The 21,459-nt window shown below is 38.0% G+C and overlaps 1 protein-coding gene across 1 annotated transcript in view; it reads left to right on the forward strand.

The window, feature by feature from the left end:
* Window positions 1-21,200, forward strand: part of IFT20 (intraflagellar transport 20) — a 102,612-nt gene extending 81,412 nt beyond the window's left edge. The window contains exon 3 of the mRNA XM_067139556.2: window positions 16,629-21,200. Within this exon, the coding sequence (XP_066995657.1) occupies window positions 16,629-16,745 (117 nt within the window). The 3' untranslated portion in view covers window positions 16,746-21,200. The remainder of the gene's footprint in view (window positions 1-16,628) is intronic.
* The last annotated feature ends 259 nt before the right edge of the window (window positions 21,201-21,459 follow it).

Below are 21,459 nucleotides of genomic sequence, written 5' to 3' on the forward strand. Positions count from 1 at the left end.
CGTTCTTCTAGGGGCCTCCTCGCCGAAAACTCGTTCCTTGGTGGAACGAAGAAATAGCAGCAGCTATCAAAGAACGCCGTCGCGCTCATAAACGTTACCGTAGACAGCCTACTGTGGCCAACTTGGTAACATTTAAGAAACTGCGCGCTAAGGCGCGAGGTCTTATTCGCGAAAGTAAGAAGGCTTCGTGGGAGAGATGTGTCGTCTGTGACGTCACATACTCCATCATCTCAAGTGTGGACTAAGCTTCGACGTATTTCGGGTATTGAAATAATAACAATAGGTTTATTTATTAATTTGACCACCTAATCAATACAATAAGTCTTGTCTTTGTTGATTTACATTGACATGTTAATTAAAATGGTACATATTTCGTCTTGTATATAGGCATCATCAGCCATTGCCTTAACCTTGAAATAAAATCAGGCACCTGATATACATATAAATAAAATAAAACTAATTTATAAAAAGCCTTGGAGAGACTTGAACAAAAATTAACATATAATAGCTTGATTTCATTTTTTAACCATATGCTGTTTACTTTCTTTTGAGTAACATTCGATTTTGAATGGGGAAGGCCTTTTCTTTGAGAAACTTAGGTACCAACTCTAATTTCAAGCAATCTTTAAGAAACTTAATATCTCTAGAAATCTTGCCTATTTTAATTCTCTGGTTGAAATACTTGGTAGGTTTTACCATTGCCTGGTTGGCATTAATATTACATCTGATAAATATCATTTTTGATCCGTAGTGATGATATTTGATTGAAATTCTAATAGGTTAATTTATTAATTTGACCATCTAATCAATACAATAAGTCCTGTCTTTGTTGATTTACATTGACATGTTAATTAAATGTTAATGTTAATTAAATGTTAGTTAAATTAACATATCAATGCGTGACGTACCCACTCAGCCCACATGTGTGTGACAGTATTATAACGTGGCGGGTCACTTTAATAGTAATATAATTAAATGATATTTCATTGTTTCTCAATAAACAATATCCCATGGGCGCCAGCCTTCAAGTTTATGGTTTGAAAACGATAGTTGATAATTAATAATAATAATAATAATAATAATAATAATAATAATAATAATAATAATAATACGTCATGAGACTCAAAAAACTCCCAGGGGTAGGGTGATGGGACACTAACCATTAAGTACACTAACTTGGAATTTAAGGATAATTAATAATCATTTCATAAAATACAAATTAAAACAGCTATTTATTTGGATGAAAAACGTGACGTAACGGCGTATTAACGAAATCTGAACTTACGGAAACTAAAGAGAAATTGAATGAAATTAACTCTAAGAAAATGAACTGTTGCGCGAAGACTTGCAGTAACTTATGCCTTTAGCTTACCATATGTAGACTCTGTTATCTTGAAGCTGATGATGTGTGGATCTCTCGTACTGGCTGCGTCATCTGTTGTTCGATTCCAGTCCTACTTCTGCTTTTCCTGCCTTTTACACTTCCTACTGTACTCCTTACATAGTCATAATGAGTCCTAATTTTAAATGGAAAACCACCATGGGTTATGTTCATGGAGAGAATACACTTGTATTCTTCCGTATTACGGAACAGTAGCGTAGCTAAATTCATAATAAAATCTCTCCTTCCCTGTACTAGTCAAAACCGGTCTCCCGTTGACTATACCTCTCGTCATTGAGATAACAAGTCCCAATGAGAGTAACTTTTGAGTAGTATCCTACGGTACCACTCAGATGCGAAGTGAACTAAGTTAAAATCTTCTCCGATGTGCAGACGTAGAATCGTAGTAAGAGTGTCTTCCAAGAGTACCTCAGTGTCTAAGAGTGAGAATAAGAATGCCCTCTCCAGCTCGTGTCTTCGACGTATATAGTTTCAAAAGTCTCCTTCCATCAGCCATATCACATGGTCCAGTAAGATACGACGTCTCATCCCTTCTCCTATGTATTTCTGTGAATCCATCACGTTGCTTCATTACGTTTATTCGCATAGGCTGAACTTTCCCGCTGAAATAAAGCGTCAGGTAGCGAAGTTCGAAAAGTGGGCGTTCATAATGTTTCAACTGTCTCTTCATGAGGTGAAGAGTTGAAGTTCTCTTGTAACCTTGATGACGTACTTTTCCTGGAAATGGGCTGAAATTAGCCTGCTGACTCTGGTCACCTCACAACGGCTATTGGAAAATTTACTGCAGGCTATTAATATGAATGATGTTGAAATACTTTACCCAATATGTGGTTCGTTCAGAATACGTTATAGCCGCGATACAAAGAAATGAAATGATGATGTGAAATGGACGATTAAAACCCTATATATATATTAATTTAAAAATGACCTATCAGTGGTTAAATATACAGGGTGAAGCGTAATTCGCGCACTCGGGCGTCGCAGCGCGACTCCTCACATGCCAGCAATAAAAAAATGTCTCTTACAAAATTTCGTCTTGCGAGTATATCCGGTAGAAAACGGACGTTAAAGAGTAGCCATCTGGCAACACTGTAACCATATGTAGGGTAACTACCGCTGTCAGCACGTCCACGTCGTGCTGTACAGTTGGTGCAGTGGGTAGAGTTTTTGGTTGGCATGCAGGAGGTCGATGGTTCGATCCTGGGTTGAGGCGCATTTTTTATTTGCTAATTTCCATCTGACATTACCTACTGTGATACAGTAAGACACAGTTTCTGAGGTCACATGTATCCTACATTTACAACATAATAATAATAATAATAATAATAATAATAATACATTGAGATACGTACTAAACAGCATACGGTTACCAGACGCAACACGCAATGCTGAAAGGCAGAATTATTGGGACTATGGTGATAACACATACAAATTGTAACCGAGTTTGGATATTATTCGCAGAGCACGTTGCTAGGCCTACTGGTAACGTAAGGCCCTGACGAAATGTAATGGACCTGAACGAGGCAAGAATAATAGTTGGTACTAATGTATGGGACCATTGGAGGAGGGTACAAAGAAAACAGGTTTCACATCTAGTAGATGAAGTGGTGCGAATAAATTCACGCTCACGACGTGGAAAGGGCGCCTTTCAAAGCTGACCAATGAAAACGATTGTTCGTCCATTTCTAGGATCGTAGTATGTATGTGCAAATGGTTTCTAGAGGACCCACTGCAATCGCTGTTGACGATTAAGATGCCAGATACCATACCACCTGGACTACATTTACGAAATAAAAAACATACGCCTCAACCCAGGATCGACCACTCGACCTCCTGCATGCTAACCCAAAACTCTATCCATTGCACCAACTGTACAATACGAGTAATGTCTGCTGACAAAGGTAGTTACCGTATATGTGGTTACAGTGTTGCCAGATTGCTAATCTTCAACGTCGTTTTTCTGCCGGATATACTCGCAAGATGAAATTTTGTAAGAGACATTTTTTATTGCTGGCATGTGAGGAGTCGCGCTGCGACGCCCGAGTGCGCGAATTACGCTTCACCCTGTATACATCTTATTATTAATTAGACAGTTCAATAATTTATCACATGCTGTGATGTTCCAAACATCACATTCGCCCCTCTGAGCCTGAAACAAGTGGCACTTCCGTTGAGGGCTCACACCTACACTTTGCCACTTACGTTTCACTTGTTTTTAAAGCTGCTTTACATTCACACATTTTACAACATAACAATATTTTACAAAATTACATCTTGATGATTCCACCTGCAACTTAATTACAACAGATAATATTGAACACTTCAAAATTTCCTTTAAAAGCACAATATTATAAATTAGCGAATTTCTGATGTCTCACTTTCTCAAATGTTCGTTATCTCTTGCTAATTTTATGAATCCAGTGTATGCAACACTTGACGATTCAATTTAGACCTGTACAAAATTTACACAAACAGAATGTATTGTATTACTCTTTCAAGTGTTTAATACGTTCTTGCTGTATGACTATCACTTTACACACGCTAACACACTCACGTGGTTTTAGCCTAATGTAAAATTATTGCAAGTCTTTATGATGACTTCTTATAGTCTACGGGGAATCTAAAAATCTTACTCTGCAATATTAATTATCCTCGTTATATATAAATCAATTACTAGATTACCCATACATGGCATTACATAAAGAGAACAGACGTAAACTGGGTAATGAATTCGTGTTAATCGTATGCACAGATCGTGTAGCAAGCAAAACAAAACTTGGGAAACTCCACCTTCCAGAGAGCGGTCACTCCACGCTGCGACAGGTGTATATTATATAAGTGATAAGCGTGGCCTGGCCCACTGACCTATATTCCAGCTCTATGGAAAGTCCAGCGGACTCGTAATATATTTACGTAAACTCCTAATGTTGTACGAACCCAGTAAAATGCAATCGCCGTCAGATAATTTATAAGCACAAGGTCCTAGTTTCTTATGTATACGATAAGGTCCTTGATATGAAACTCCAGCCAGATCATCCATAAAAACCGTGGCAAAATCACCTGCCACATCGCCTAATGCGATATTTAATGCTCTAATTAAGGCTGCAGAACTTGTCTTCGTCCCGTAGGGAACGCGCTGAAACTGATACAAGCTGTACTTATGACTAAATGCTGTCAGAGACCTGTCCTCCACTCTTAAAAGAATCTGCCAAAAACTACTTCTTAAATCAACAGATGAAAACCATTTTTTACCCTGAAAACCCTGAATTAACTCTTCAATTGTCTGCGATTTTAACTGGTCACACAAATACGTCTATTCATATTTCTCACGTCAATGCAAAGTCTGACGCTCCCATCAGTCTTAGGCACAACGATTAAAGAATTTAAATACTGGCTATTTGACACTTCAATAATCCCATCGGCTAACATAGCTTGTATCTGATCGTCAACTGCCTTGGCATATTTGTGTGGGATAGCATACCGTGGCCCGCTGAAAATGTCATCCAGCACTGAAAAATAATGTTCATAAACATGTGTTTTACCGGGTCTCTCTCAGCAGTGTTCACATAACACTGCCAACAATTCGTCCCTCTGGACTTCCTCTAATTTACTGTTACTCGCAGCTTCAAATAAGACATTCTTCTGATCCTCTTTCAACCACAACTGGCATAAATTAAACCCCTCACTGGGTTTCTCCTCATATCTAGAAACCTCAATAACATTCTACATAGCACAAACATTCGTTTACCTCTGAATTTCATTTTTCAGTTCGAGTTTGACATACTTATTATCCCACTTCAGATTTACCATTGCGTCTTTGTAATCTAACTGAGCCGATTTCAAAGTCAACCAGTCACATCCCAAGATGAGATCAAATACCAGGTGAGGAATAACCAAACATACCTGTACTGAAATTAAACCGTCAATACAAATCGGCACAGCGACTTGCTTGCAGATTTGTTTCGACTTTTTACCCACAGCTGTAATAATGAATGTGGACTTAACAGGCATCTCTTCCGCCATAATACCCTGTTTAACTAAAGAGTCATACCATTCTGAACTAATACATGATTTCTGACTTCCTGTATCAATTAACGCATTAACATAGGCCCCACCCCCAAACTTCTAATTGAACCACAGGATTAACCACTTCATCACCCGAATCTAAATAATTATGATCTGGTTCACACATAAGATCTTCCTTAACATCTAGGTCACATGGCAATAGTTTCATAACACAATTTCTAACTACATCCTGGTACGGCTGTAATTCTGACCCATCATTATAGCCTTCATTTAGTTTAAAGGTTGCGGTCGTGTACCTACACTTGGCTCGTTAGTAACTTGTCCTCTGACTTGTTGGGCATTTCCCGTTCTATTTTCAGGTGCTCCACCCCTACCGTTATTCCTTGGCTGAAACTGATTACGATTCTCGTAGTTTGGCTGTCTCCTATTGTCCGTTGGTTCACTATAAGGAACAAAATTATGTGTGTTTCCTGTTCTATGCCCAGTGTTTCCTAGTGCATCAAAACTCCCTAATAACTGCTCCATTTCCTGAACAGTTTTAATACTCTGCATACACGCTGCTTCACGTACCCTGTCTGGAAACTGTCGTAACAGTAATCTGACTACATCTGAATCAGCCGTGATTCCGTCTAAATTCTGGCAAATCATAACATGTGACAAGAAATACTCAGTCATACAGACGCCTTCATTATGTTTGAATTTCCCAAATACTACCCTTTCTCTTTCACGCCTTTGAACGTTTTCGTTCCAGTATTTGTCTGTGAACTTCGTCTTAAATTCCTTCAGACTTTTCATGTTACTTTTATAGACTGAAAACCAGGAACGCGTCTCTCCCACAAAAGCATGATCAATAATGTCGATCGCCTCTTCCCAGTCCATAAACCCTTCCTCAATCCGTTTCCCAAACCGTTTTTCTACTATTTTAAGAAATTCCAGTGGGTTGGTTTGTTTCCCATTGAACGTCAGTAATTCGATTTCCTTACTGTAAATCCCTCCATGACTTTGCCTCTCGGTGTTACCTTGCTTTTCTCTTACTTCTCGTCATATGCGTGCTTCTGCCATCGTTATGCGGTTCTCTACATCTTTATCTCTTCTTTCAATATCATTCACTACAGTGTTCTGTTTTTCTTTCAGTGTCTTAATTTCCACTGTATTGCCTTCCACTATCGCAAACTTTTCTCTTTGTTCCCTAGTGTTGTCTTCAATCATACACTTAACCGTATCGATCTTGTTTTGTACCTGATCTTTAAATTCTTTTATTTCTTCCTTTTGGGTCTCAACTTTATTATTAATACTTGTCACCTGTGTCTCTAACTCCTTTCTGGTGTTGTTGCTTTCTTTTTCCGTTAATCCCAACAATTCACTCCTCTGTTCTACAAATTTCTTTTCTACCTCTTGTTTGTTTTGCTTAGTTGTCTCTTTCTGTTCCTCTACCTGCTTGTTAAATTTTTCATTTTGTTTAAATAATTCTTGGAACTGTTTGCTATGTTCGTCCATCCTTTTATTAGCTTCGACCTTGTGTTCATTCAATGCCTTACTTAATTCTCGTTTAGTTTGTTCTACTTCATTTTTAATTTCTGATTTAGTTTGTTCAACTTCATTTTTAATGTCTGATTTAGTTTGTTCCACATCTGTTTTAATTTGTTCCAATTACTTTTTTATTTCAGATTTACTATCCTCTATCTTACTCAATATTACCTGCATCATTTCAAGTAACTGAGTATTATTACTGTCATTGTTAGGGCTAACCTTCGCCTCGCCCCCCCATCGTACTATCGTCTGAATCTAACGTAACTTTGTCATTCCTACTCTTATTCCCTTCGTTATCTTCGCTCCTAATATCAGTTTCCTCCTCTACACATTTATCTACCTCTTCCTTAGAATTACTTAAAGTACTACCCTTCAGCACGTGCCCACTACGCAGCGTCATGTCTTTCTCTTCTTGCTCAGCCATGCTACCCCCAAAATCAAACACACAAGAAAAATATACTGTGGATACACAACAGTTACCTCCAAACTACTGATTTTATCCATTCTATACTAGTACTTAATGATTTACGAGCCCCACAACTTGCGGCGTCAATATATGACGTACCCACTCAGCCCATACATGTGTGACAGTATTATAACGTGGCGGGTCACTTTAATGGTAATATAAATAAATGATATTTCATTGTTACTCAATAAACAATATCCCATGGGCGCCAGACTTCAAGCTTATGGCTTGAAAACGATAGTTGATAATTAATAATAATAATAATAATAATAATAATAATAATAATAATTGTTCCGAGGTATCTGTGGAACAGCAGAGGTGAAAGAAGGTGCGGCCTGGAATAGGTCTCAACTACCAAATTAAAGTTAATTTAAAACTTTAACAAAGGTTATATTTTCTTTTCAAAATCAACAAATGACAACAAGTAACAAAAGTGTAACAGGTACCAAGTAGCAAATCAACAAATTAAGAAATTATAGATTACAGTCGTTACAAGTTTTGGGCTTCGAGCCCAGTTTTACATTCCTTGAGCCCTCAGATCACAACCACAAATTACCGAAGGGCAGAAAACCCCTTCATACCAAGGAGCACTTGCCCCTAATGAGAATGTCAAGCCTCTTAGTGGCACGCAGAGATCAAATTAGGAAAGAGCAGTCCCGCTCTCAAGTTTACAAGCCTATCAAAGGCCACAACAAACTTCACTCGTAACTGCCCTCAAGGCACACATACAGTGAAACAGGGGTATCTTGTACCCAACCTACAGGGCCTTCACATGAAGAAAACAAAACTTTGGGTTAATTAAATGGCCCAAAAAATCAAATTGACTGGAGGCGTAGCTTGCACTCCTACATGAAACTTCTTAAAACCTAGGTGGCACTCGGCCAGTTATACAGGGGCTAATCCCATACTAGGGAGGTGACTCGTAGAAGAATAATTTATTACATTAAGAAGAGAAGAAAATCGGTTATGAAAACGCAGTCACCTCAAAACAACATGAGTGGGAGCTCGAGAGGGTTAAGCACTCGCTATCCCAAATTGCGGTTGATTTACGTGAATATAGTAAGGTTTACATTGAAAAGGATTCGAACCTTCCCCGCGGGTTAAAACTGCTGAGCTAGCAAGAAACAAGTTCTTAAACGGCCATTACCTTGTTGATGAACTGCTGCCCGAAGAAAGAGGCGCTTCCCGCCCCCTGCTACATAATCACACACTAAGCAAGTTGTCGATGAAGTGGCGACGAGCCATGAACCTCAGCAGTTTTATACGCTCGGGGAAAGTTCGAGACCTTTAGTGAATAAAACAGTCCCGCCCACTACCTTTTATTGGTCGGCTAAAGATTACATGTCAAAACTGACGAAGAAATCTAGGATTGGTGGAAAATTAATTTAGAAAATTCAGGATTGGCTGAATTCAAAACTGGCGGAAACAGAGATCGATATTGCCAACCCAAAAAATGAAAGAAGGAAATTTAACAAAGAACAAACTTATGGATACAAAATTTCTTCAAAAACAGTTCGTTCACTTCGCACCAGGGTGCACAGTTATAGATTTTATGTAGTGACATCTAGAAGAGAATGTCCACACTCCTTGCTACGGAGCAAACAAACACAAATCGAAATAGACATAGTTCAGAGCACTTCAAAATTTACAGTAGTGACATCTTCCAAGAAACCTTTGATTTAATACAGATTTTAAAGTTCAGAGTTTCTCCTGTCGGGGATACTTTTTCGGCGCACAATTTAAATTTGCGGGGTCGGGGTGTACCAACCGGTACAATAATAATAATAATAATAATAATAATAATAATAATAATAATAATAATAATAATACGTCATGAGACTCAAAAAAATACTCCCAGGGGTAGGGTGACGGGACACTAACCATTAAGTACACTAACTTGGAATTTAAGGATGATTAATAATCATTTCATAAAATACAAATTACCGGGCGAGTTGGCCGTGCGCGTAGAGGCGCGCTGTTGGGAGCTTGCATCCGGGCGATAGTAGGTTCGAATCCCACTATCGGCAGCCCTGAAGATGGTTTTCCGTGGTTTCCCATTTTCACACCAGGCAAATGCTGGAGCTGTACCTTAATTAAGGCCACGGCCGCTTCCTTCCAACTCCTAGGCCTTTCCTATCCCATCGTCGCCGTAAGACCTATCTGTGTTGGTGCGACGTAAAGCCCCTAGCAAAAAAAATCAAATTAAAACAGCTATTTATTTGGATGAAAAACGTGACGTAACAGCGTATTAACGAAATCTGAACTTACGGAAACTAAAGAAAAATTGAATGAAATTAACTCTAAGAAAATGAACTGTTGCGTGAAGACTTGCAGTAACTTATGCCTTTAGCTTACCATATGTAGACTCTGTTATCTTAAAGCTGATGATGGGTGGATCTCTCGTACCGGCTGCGTCATCTGTTGTTGGATTCCAGTCCTACTTCTGCTTTTCCTGCCTTTTACACTTCCTACTGTACTCCTTACATAGTCATAATGAGTCCTAATTTTAAATGCAAAACCACCATGGGTTATGTTCATGGAGAGAATACACTTGTATTTTTCCGTATTACGGAACAGTAGCGTAGCTAAATTCATAATAAAAGCTCTCCTTCCCTGCACTAGTCAAAACCGGTCTCCCGTTGACTATACCTCTCGTCATTGAGATAACAAGTCCCAATGAGAGTAACTTTTGAGTAGTATCCTACGGTACTACTCAGATGCGAAGTGAAATAAGTTAAAATCTTCTCCGATGTGCAGACGTAGAATCGTAGTAAGAGTGTCTTCCAAGAGTATCTCAGTGTCGAAGAGTGAGAATAAGAATGTCCTCTCCAGCTCTTGCCTTCGACGTACATAGGTTCAAAAGTCTCCTTCCATCAGCCATATCACATGGTCCAATAAGATTCGAGGTCTCATCCCTTCTCCTATGTGAATCCATCACGTTGCTTCATTACGTTCATTCACATAGGCTGAACTTTCCCGCTGAAATAAAGCGTCAGGTAGCGAAGTTCGAAAAGTGGGCGTTCATAAATGTTTCAACTGTCTCTTCATGAGGTGGAGAGGGTAAGGTCTCTCGTAACCTTGATGACGTACTTTTCCTGGAAATGGGCTGAAATTAGCCTGCTGACTGGTCACCTCACAACGGCTATTGGAAAATTTACTGCAAGCTATTAATATGAATGATTTTGAAATACATTACCCAATATGTGGTTCGTTCAGAATACGTTATAGCCGCGATACAAAGAAATGAAATGATGATGTGAAATGTACGATTAAAACCCTATATATATATACACAGTATATACATATTAATTTAAAAATGACCTATCAGTGATTAAATATATACATCTTATCAATTAATTAGACAGTTCAGTAATTTATCACCGGGCGAGTTGGCCGTGGGGTTAGGGGCGCGCAGCTATGAGCTCGCATCCGGGAGATAGTGGGTTCGAATCCCACTGTCGGCAGCCCTGAAGGTGGTTTTCCGTGGTTTCCCATTTTCACACCAGGCAAATGCTGGGGCTGTACCTTAATTAAGGCCACGGCCGCTTCCTTCCCATTCCTAGGCCTTTCCTGTCCCATCGTCGCCATAAGACCTATCTGTGTCGGAGCGACGTAAAGCAAAATGGCAAAAAAAAATGTAATTTATCACATGCTGTGATCACAAATGTAAATCAACAAAGACATGACTTATTGTATTGATTAGGTGGTCTCGTCCATAATTACTATGTGTCATCTACATATCTTGCCCAGAAAAGAATGTTGTCATATTTATTATTATCCATTTTGGGGTGTTCCAAAAAATACAATTAAATCTCTGCTAAGATATCAGAGGCCAGCGATCCCATAGCCAATCCTTCTTGTTGTTAAATAACATTATGGAAAGTGAAATAATTTTTGCTTATAACTAATTTAAGTATAGACATGAAATCCTGTATTTCTAATATACTTGGGCCGTGTATTTGCTTAAATTGTTTTGAATGATGGGGTATACCTTGGAGATTTGTATGCTAGGATACATGTTTACAATATCGAGTGAGTGGAGAGAATGGTTGGATTGAATGTTAAACGTTTTAAATTTATCGATCAATTCTTTAGTGTTTTTGACGGATTTATTCCACAAAAAAAAATTGATAGTTCCTTCTTAAAAATCTTCAAATGAATTGTGATACTTTATATAACAGACTCGGTCTGTAGATAATGATCGGGCGAATGGGGACGCCGGTTTTGTGTATCTTGGGAAGGGCTTTCGCGGTGGGTAAACCTGGGTTCATATTAATTAATTTAGTTTTTTCTTGATCTGCCAATAGCTGTATTCTTGAGGTTCTGCTTAAGTTGATGTTGGATTCTCGGGGGTAGGGTCTTTCTTTACTGTAGAGAATGAGCTATCTTTAAAAAAAATATTTGTTTTGCTTACATATTCGTTTTTGTCCATTATGACGGTAGTGTTACCTTTACCTGTTTTCGTAATTATAAGGTTATTATCATTGGTTTTCTTTTTGAGAGTATGTATTTGCTTTTGTATGAGATTCAAATCATTGTAGCTATTGTCGTCATGAGTAGTAAGGGGTGAATTACGGGAGTTAATATTGTTTTTTGGGTTAAGAATGGAGTTTAATTTTCTTTTTACTTCAATTCTTACTTCGTCTTGTTTATCTGCTGGCAATTTGCTAATGGCTAATTCTGCTTCTAATGTTGTAGTGATGGCTGTGTTCAGAGTGTTAAAATTAGGCCAATTGTGTTTAGGGCCCCTGGCTAAAATGGAACTTTCGTCTTCATTCAATTATACCTTGGACAAGTTTATGATCGGAGGGTGGAATTAATTGGGCGTGTTAGGCGTAGTGTTGTTGTTGGTTTTTAGCTTAGTTATTGTTGAGTTTAGAGTTCATTAATGTATGCAGCTTTTTCTCTAGGGCTTGTTGTTTCTTTGATAATACAATAAATAATCTGTTGTCAACTTGGACTTGAAATAGGTTCCAGTGAGCATCCGAAAGTAAACTTGTAGTTTCGAGGTGAGTCTCATATAATCTGTGGTCAAAAAAGGACTTTTTCTTGTACAAAAATTTGATCTCCTCTCTCAGCCAAATCTTGTTCTAGTTTGGGTTTTACTCATTTGAAAAGAAGAACGATGATTCTTAAACTTGCTTTTAAGAAAGTTGGGTGTCAAATTGTGTGCAATACACTGTTTGAAAAATTCAATGTCTTTGCCCAATTTGGCTGTTTTGACTTTTAAGACCTAAATATAAATAGGCTTTCTGTTTTGCCTGGTTGGCTACATAATCGTACGATATAAACTTCATGGTTTTGATCCATATTGAATTGTGATCACAAAAATAATAATTAAATTAATGTCGTAATGGTCCACCTTTTCAGTACTATAATAGGCCTATGCATTATTTTGAATTTACTGATCTAGGGGCTAGTTTCGGCCTTAATTTTATCTATCATTTATTCAGGATAATTGCGTATTTATACCAGCCACAAATTAAGTATGTCAGTTTTAACCATACCTTCATGTGCCATCCTGACAATGTCCAACAGCATTTCAGCATGATTTTACAAGCACTACAGGAACATTTTAATTTTATTTACGTTGGTTGATGTGGAAACACCATTTAGCAGTTCTGCGTCAGCTGGTGGTTATTTACAGTGGCATCCAGTGGCTTGCATGCTGCTAACACCACTCAGGTAGATTTGGTGATAGATGATAGATAGATAGATAAAGAATGGGTGAACCCTGCCTTCGCAGGGCTCCACACGTAGGTGTGTGAAGACCCTCTGTGTCCCTTAAACGGGTTTGCCTAGTCCAGTCCTAGTGCTCCTATAAAGGATACCAGTGTCCGGATGTTGGCATTCCTGATGTCTTCCAGGCTCACGAAATGTGAGCCAAGGTATCGATGTCTAGTGCTTGCAAGAGCCTCGCACTGACATAACACATGTGCGGAGGTCTCCTCCTCCGTACCGCATCTTCTACACATCGGATACTGACTGATTTTCATGATGTGTAGGTGTCTCTGTAAGATATTGTGGCCTGTCAACAGTCCAACTACCATTCGTATTCTGGTCCTATTCAAATTTATCAGGACCTTTTTATAACTTTGGCTAGGCCGTTTGATAAGTTCACGTGCCTGCCTTGCTGTAGTTAACCTCTTCCAAATGTCTAAGTGAGACTGGTTTGACCACTGGGATATTACCTTTTTCATGCTTCAGAGTGACACTCCCAGGAAGGGCTCTGGTCCTATGAAAGGACCTTTTGAGCCTTGTTTCACTAGTTTATCAGCTTCTTCATTTCCACTGATACCTGTGTGCCCAGGGACCCATAATAGGGTAACTGAGCTAAGTTCACACAGCTGGTCTAACATCCTTTGGCATTCTCATACCATTTTTGATGTTGTTTTAACTGCACATAGTGCTTTTAATGCTGCCTGGCTATCGCTGCAAATAGTGATGCATCTTCTGTGTCCAGGCATGTTCCATATATATACAGCACAGGCCAGTATTGCGTATACTTCGGCCTGGAAAACAGTAGCGTATTTACCCATAGGTAGGGAGAGCCTTGTCTTAGGCCCCCAGACCCCGGCGCCTGTGCCTGTCTCTGTCCGCTAGCCATCTATGTACCATGTACAGCCCCCAGACTTAAGACGGGGTGATAGATGATGTGACTACAGAATCAACATTTACCAGTTTCCGTTTTGCATTTGAAATTGTAATGATTAGCAGTGATAGAACTAACAATTCTATTAATATTAATGCAAGAAAGAGTCTGGATGATGAGCATACTCCAGATGCTAAGAATTTAGAGCCTAATCTATTTTTCCAAATTTTACACATAGTTCATCCCAGATTTTGTGTGTCTGTACATTTGTTTTTATGTCAATTGTGTGTTTGTACATTTGTTTAGTTACTAGATGTATTACATTAAGGCTGAAGGTGGCCAGCCAAGGCCAAAACTAGTCCCTAGTTTAGTAATGTAACTCAAAATATTGCATATTATAGTATTGAAAAGGTGGACCATTATGACATTAATTTAATAATTATTATTGTGAGGTAAATTCATTCACAACAATTGTGAAGGAAGACTATGTTAGTTTCATTAAAATAGATGATGGATATTGAGATATTCCATCAGCGTCTATGTGCTTTAAAGTGTCCAGCAATTTAGATGCAAGTGTATTTTACAAGAATCTGTGCTTGCCTGTGGAAAAGTTTGCCTGGATCTTGGAGTCTTAATGGAAACAAAACCTGCAAGTGTGATAGATGGAGCAAGCTGAAAAATCTGGTGTGTTGTCTTGCTAATTAGAATGAGGAAATTGTATCTCTCTCTGAAAGAGTAACGTCATTTATAAATGTTACAAAGGAGGGCTTGCTACTCGATGCTGATATGAATGGCTATAATGGCTGGAAAGATAAAGTTAACATGGTGAGGTAGTGTTATTGTGTTTGTTTTTCTCAAAGAATGATAAGCCCCTGGATGTAAGAAATACTTGCAGCCCATATTAAAAGATCTGCGTAATATATTTCATTTGACAAGAAAAAGCAATTTGGGAACATGCATCATTTTCAAAAATAGTTATTGCAGTTATTCAGTTGGGTTCAGCAAATAGCATAGGTCTGTTATCTGATGATAGTGCAAAGGAACAATTTGTTAAGGGCATACCCAAGCATTTATTTATTTATTTGTTTGTTTGTTTGTTTGTTTGTTTGTTTGTTTGTTTGTTTATTTATTTATTTATTTATTTATTTATTTATTTATTTATTTATTTATTTATTTATTTATTTATTTATTTATTTATTTATTTATTTATTTATTTATTTATTTATTTATTTATTTATTTATTTATTTATTTATTTATTCATTCATTCATTCATTCTTGTGTTCCGGCCTTCTAAGGACCACGTTACAATTTCAGTTCTTCCTCCTTAGTTCTTTCCTTTTCATCCAGTATTCTTTCATTGTTTCACTTATTGGTGCATGACAGTTAACAAATGTATACTTTTTGTTCTTGCATTTAAGTGTGAGAAGAGATAACCTTTCTGAACTAGATTTGAATTCCATAACATTATCAACTATTGCTCTATGGACATAAAAGGCGGTACCTAGTAGTGGCATTCCTTTCATTATTTTGATTGCTGGTTTACCTTTAAAGATTCTATAATTTTTGGTTTTGTTACATTCTCATCTATAAACTGTGTCTCTTGAGCTGCTAAGATCTGGATTTCATGTCTATCTAAGAAAATTTCCAGTTCTTTCTGTTTGCCGGTTTTTAGCAAGGAATTTACATTAAGAGTGCCTGCAAAGAATTTCCTCTTAAATTTAAGTCTGAAAGGATTCCAAGGATGCTCCGACTCACCTTTATTGCAGATGTTGGGACTCCCCAGAACCCTAGGTCCCGATGCATTGCATAACGCAGTGGTGAATTTCTCTTCCAAGCTGCCACCTGGAGTAGTGCTTTCATTCAGCGGACTTTCCATTCTGCAATTGAAATTGTACATTGTACAAGGTAGGAAATTAATTCCAAGATAAGATTGGATTGTTAGTCCGAAATGATTTTTTATTCGTGCTTTACTCCACTAGGTTCTTCCGCTCTCTCCGCCTTTGGAACATTAAATTCCTCATCCGCCTTCAAGACCGTTGACCAGGATTCTCCTGTAACCCTAGGCAGGGGCCCTTACAGGGTGCTACCATCCAGAGCCAGATGGACCCAAGTTTTTTTTACGAGGTTGCCCCCCCCTCCTCCTTCCCCATCACTTGCAAGATGAGGCCCCGGGCTTTGGACCGGCAATGGCGGAGTTTATTTATTTATTTTTCAAAGAACATTCTGAGCCAAAGCTAGTCATGGTGCAATACAGGTCTCTTGCATAGATAGCAGGCGCAGTTTAACACAAGAGTAATCTTCAGCACAAATCGTACAAAGTTGTAACTAGAGTACAGTGTGTAGGGTAGATATCTCCTTGTTTCATTGCTGTCACTATGTAAAATGTGTGATAGTACAATTTATGTTAATACAGGCAAAGATCTCTGGAAAAGGTGTGCTTTCTACTGAAACCTCGATTTAAGGTAAACCCCCATTTAAGGTTAAAAAAATCAGGTCCCTGTATAAAAACTTTAAATAGGGATTATACTGTATATTACTGTAGATGCACATGGCAGAAGTGCTCTTTCTCAGAGATTCATTATGTGTTCTATGTTGCTTTGTATTGTTTTAGGCTCTGGTTAATGAAAAGACTATGGAACTGGAACGTCTTGGGATTCAACTGGAGTCTTTGTACAGGATTGAGGTTGAACAAATGGAGGCTTTACAGTTCTTAATGTATGGGGAATAACTGCCTTGTACATTTTATATTGTGAAGACCGATGACAACCAGCTAGCCATGCAGTTATAAGTCAAGAATATACCATTAAGATGGAGATATTTTAATTATACTTGTTTAAATCCCTGAACGTTTTGTCTGTAAGTATAGCAAAAGTGTCGTGAATTAATTTAAGATATTATTTGTAATGCATCAGCCACTGCATGCAGGCATTTTGACTTGACACGATCTAGGCTGCCTGCATGTCAATTTTGACATTCCATTTTACTCTACCAGATGGCAGAGAAACGGATCTCTCCTGGGCAATGTATGGGTGAGTGTTAATTAAGTTTTTGGGTGAACTCTGGATGTTAATAGGTATCTTTACATATCAATACCATACAACATGGAATACGAAATGGACATTTTTCTGCCCTTCAATAGTTCAACTACATCCGCGATCTTAGGTTCCAGAGGTTGAGACTCTACTACTGATCCACATAGGAAATTAATCAAAAATTAAGATCCCAGTAGTGAAGGGCAGTATACAGTAATATCACTGAATGAGAATATCATATCAACAACAACTGAACATATGCCAGCTCTGTAGGCTTTTTCAGTCTTTAAAAGATCAGTGTTTTGCCCCAGTATGGCAGCAGGCTCATCGGTTGGAATGAGCCTCTCCAAGATGCTTGCTAATACAGTATTGTTCACACCATTTGATGCTCACATCACAAGTAACATGTTCAAAATATGCAGTAAACCTCTGAATGTATTTTGTTTTAGGAATGAATTATACCAGGTGAATCAGCTGCTACTACCAATATTTTGTTCTGCACTCACCAAATATGCAAAATCTTTGTGCGGTCGATATTTCTCTGCCAGCATTTTGTATGGTACTAATGCACTATAAGCACATCCTGCAATGATACTGAACACTGTTATCATTCCAATCATGTGACTATAGACCATTGAGAAAGTGACATCCTTTCATTTGTTTATCGTATGCAAATCTACCATGCAACTATGTCAAGATGTCTTGCCATGTGACCTAGCAAAATGTGAAATTAATGCTTAAAACTATGATACAGTGACATGGAGAGCATATTAAGCAGGAAACTGGAGGCATAACATACTCTAAGGCATTTCTAATACAAATCTTGCTCACAGCTGTGGTGTAGCGAATGTGGTCAAATGCTAGCCTACCAGTTAACTGCACATGTTTGCCACACACAAGCAGTGAAACATCCATATTATTGTTCACGTGCTGCATATACTGCACTGCTATTCGGTTGGAATGAGTGCGCTTCAGTGATTTGCCATGTATTTCATGGATGAATACACTGATGTGCTCCTTATCTACGGGAATTGAAAAAATTCATTGCAGGCAGTACGTCTGTATCAGAAAAGGTATCTGGACAGGCGATATCTGATTGCAAAGACTTTCAATGTGTTGAAAGAGATTTATGATCAACTGGGGTACTTCAGATGATACCACCTGTCTGAAAGAAGGTCATAACGTCGGGTGAGAATGGGGAGGCAATTGCACAACAGGTGATCATCAGGCAGGCTTCCATACTATGAATACTGTATACTTATAAATATCACCCATCTCATCTACAGCTAAACCAGAAGTTCCATGGGCAGAATTTCAAAGCTCAAATGAATTTCTGTCAGTGAATGTTAAGAAATCTCAAAAATGATGTAACATTCCTCTCGAAAATCCTGTTCTCATATGAATCGCAATTCCACAATATTGTTACTGTCAACCATCATGATGTGCACTATTGGAGTGCTGACAGTGCCCATCAAGTGCAATAGGGAATGAATGTATGCTGTGCGATTGCCTTTTTGGACTGTATCTCCTTGAGGGCCATTTAACAGGCCCACACTACCTGCACTTTTTATGCCATAAACTCCCACTTCTGCTGGAGGATGTGCCACTTGGAAAACGTTGAACGATGTGCTTTCAACACGATGGAGCTCCACCACTTTGTACATTAATCTAAATAACCACCTGAATGAGATACATCCAGGAAAATGGGTAAGAAGAGGGGGGGAGAGATATCTCTTGATTTGCTACATCACCGGATTTGGATTTCACACCGTTAGACTTCCTCCTGTAGGGGCATTTGAAACAGTTTATACTCAGGAACCAGAAAATCCTGAGTGCCTGTGACAACTCATCACTGAAACCTCCAGATAAGTAACACCTGCTATGCTACAGCACACTGGAATGTCCATTTAGTAGTGCGTGCCGAGATGTGCATAAACCAATCGGTACTTCAGGCACTTGCTTATATAACTAACCATTGTTAGTGCAGTTTGATCCCTCCCATTACCTATCTTGCCTTCGTATGACCATGTTGACATGTCTGCCCTTCTTAGAGCCACATAGACTTTCATTCACTGCATAAGAGAATATATTTCTCATGCACACACACACACACACACACACACACACACACACACACACACACACACACACACACACACACACTCTCTCTCTCTCTCTCTCTCTCTCTGAGACTGAAAAAGCTAAATGAATAAAAAATAATGAGTATCCTTGCCCCAGACGTGAACCTGTCTCGTGTAAGACTGGATCACCTTAACGTTCGGCTTGCTCTTCCCATCTATGCTTTACTGCACCATAGCACAATGCATGTAGATTACAGCTCATGTGATAGTTTTAACATGGTCGCAATGTTTACTTCATGTTTCACAGATATTTAATTTGCGTATCAGATCATTTAGAGGGCACACTTGTGTGGTTTCTACTATTTAATAATATTATGGCATAACATAATTTTTGTGTAGGACATAAATACAAAGATTTGTTTTACTGTGTATAAGCTACTGTAGATACCGGAAGGACAAATGTTTTCGGGATTTATGTAAAACTGCAGTGTGCACAAAACTGTATTGGTAGGGGCAGCTGAATCACCTCGTATAGTAATGTAGTGTAGTTGTGCAGCTTATTTATGGAGTACGTGATGGTGGTGATTGTTTTAGGGGGCAGAATGTTATGTGTTCCTGTAGAGTAGGTACAACCCTAAATTGTTATTTGATACATTTCTACAAAAGTACATCGCACTTATATTTTAAGAAGAGAAGTTAAGAAGCTTGAAATGAACGACCTGTCTATTTTATGAAACCCAAGTCCTTTTAATTTTTATGTAACTGTTGGGTTATTTAGTCCCTTAAAACAAATTTATTAATAAATCAATTTAGAAACTACATGAAAAAGAAAGAATTAATGCTAGGGGCATTTGAAACAAATGGTTTACACCCAGGAGTAAGAAAATCCTGTGTGCTTTCAACAACTCATTGCTGAAATAATTTTGGAAAATATTTCCTCACTTAATGGATGCATTTCATTGTCAACAAAAATAGTCTTAGTAGGTAATATGAAATTGTTTCTTTTTCAGGTATATTTCTGTTATATTTTCTTTTTCAGGTAGTTTCTAAATTTATTTATTTATAAATTAGTTTTGACACACTGAAGAACCTAAGTTATAAATTAACTGAATCAAAATTGGAAAGAATTGGCTTAAAAAACAAAACAAAAAAAAAAAACCAGCCCAGGTCCGCCAGCTCTGTTGAGAGTGATGACTGTGACATTTTAAAATAAATACAATCCTGTTTTGCTATTACTCCTAGCAGCTTATTTTTGTCCATTATCATTGTATGAATTGTATTTTGAATCTGAACGTTCAGTGGTAATGAATTTATTAAAGTACCGTACATATTTCAGAATATATACTGTACTTTTAAAGGATAGACGTAAATGCTTTATTTTTCCCCCTACTATTTTTCCATTCCTCATAGCATGATGTACTTGAAAGGGAAACAGAAATTCAAAATACATAAAATATACCATAGTATCATATAAATATTTCAGAACACATTCATGATAGTTATCAGAGTAAGGGAACATTTTACACTCAACCACACAAAATTTGACCACTTGCTAAAATAGAAGAATCCGCCACATTGGAGACCCACCAATCAAGGTAATCCTGTAGCATACATAGTATCTGGCTTGTAGACGTTGCCAAGATCTGATTTCTAGATTGATGCATAAAATAAACAACAAATACCGTATTTGCTTGAATATTAGACACCCTTTTTTTTTCTTTTCAATATTATCTGCTACAAAAAGTAAGGGCGGTCCAATATGCAAGAACCTCTCATTTCGTGTAGTGAACATATGACTTTTAGGCCTACATACCACATTTAATCACGTAATGGATGGAGCCCAGTTTTCTGCTTAAAATTTTGGAAAATATTTCCTCGCTTAATGGATGCTTTTCATTTTCAACGAAAAGAGTTGTAGCAGGTAATATTAAAAATATTAAAAAATTATGGCTTGCTGTATGTAATAAAATAATAAATGGAGATAAACTGCTGCACACTCAGTTGTGATGATCACATTTGCTGCGAAGCATAGCAATATAATTTCCTTAGCATATGTGTAAAGGGAATGACAGTGTGCAGTATTTTTATTGTGTGGGGGAGGGGCGGCAGGGGGAGGGGTAATTGTTGGTGATGAGATATGAAGGATAGGGTAGTCACTTTCAAATTCATTTTTTATACAACAGTATATGAAAGTCACTAATCATGACTAATTCATTTTAATGTGCACAAAATAATCCAGTATTGTTAGAATGCCTGAAATAATCAGTTGTGCTAATGAATAGTGTTTTTGTGATGGTTGGGATTACTGGCCAATATTTACATGGATCGC

This window comes from Anabrus simplex, chromosome 2 (assembly GCF_040414725.1).
Source record: "Anabrus simplex isolate iqAnaSimp1 chromosome 2, ASM4041472v1, whole genome shotgun sequence".
Taxonomy (NCBI): Eukaryota; Metazoa; Arthropoda; class Insecta; order Orthoptera; family Tettigoniidae; genus Anabrus; species Anabrus simplex.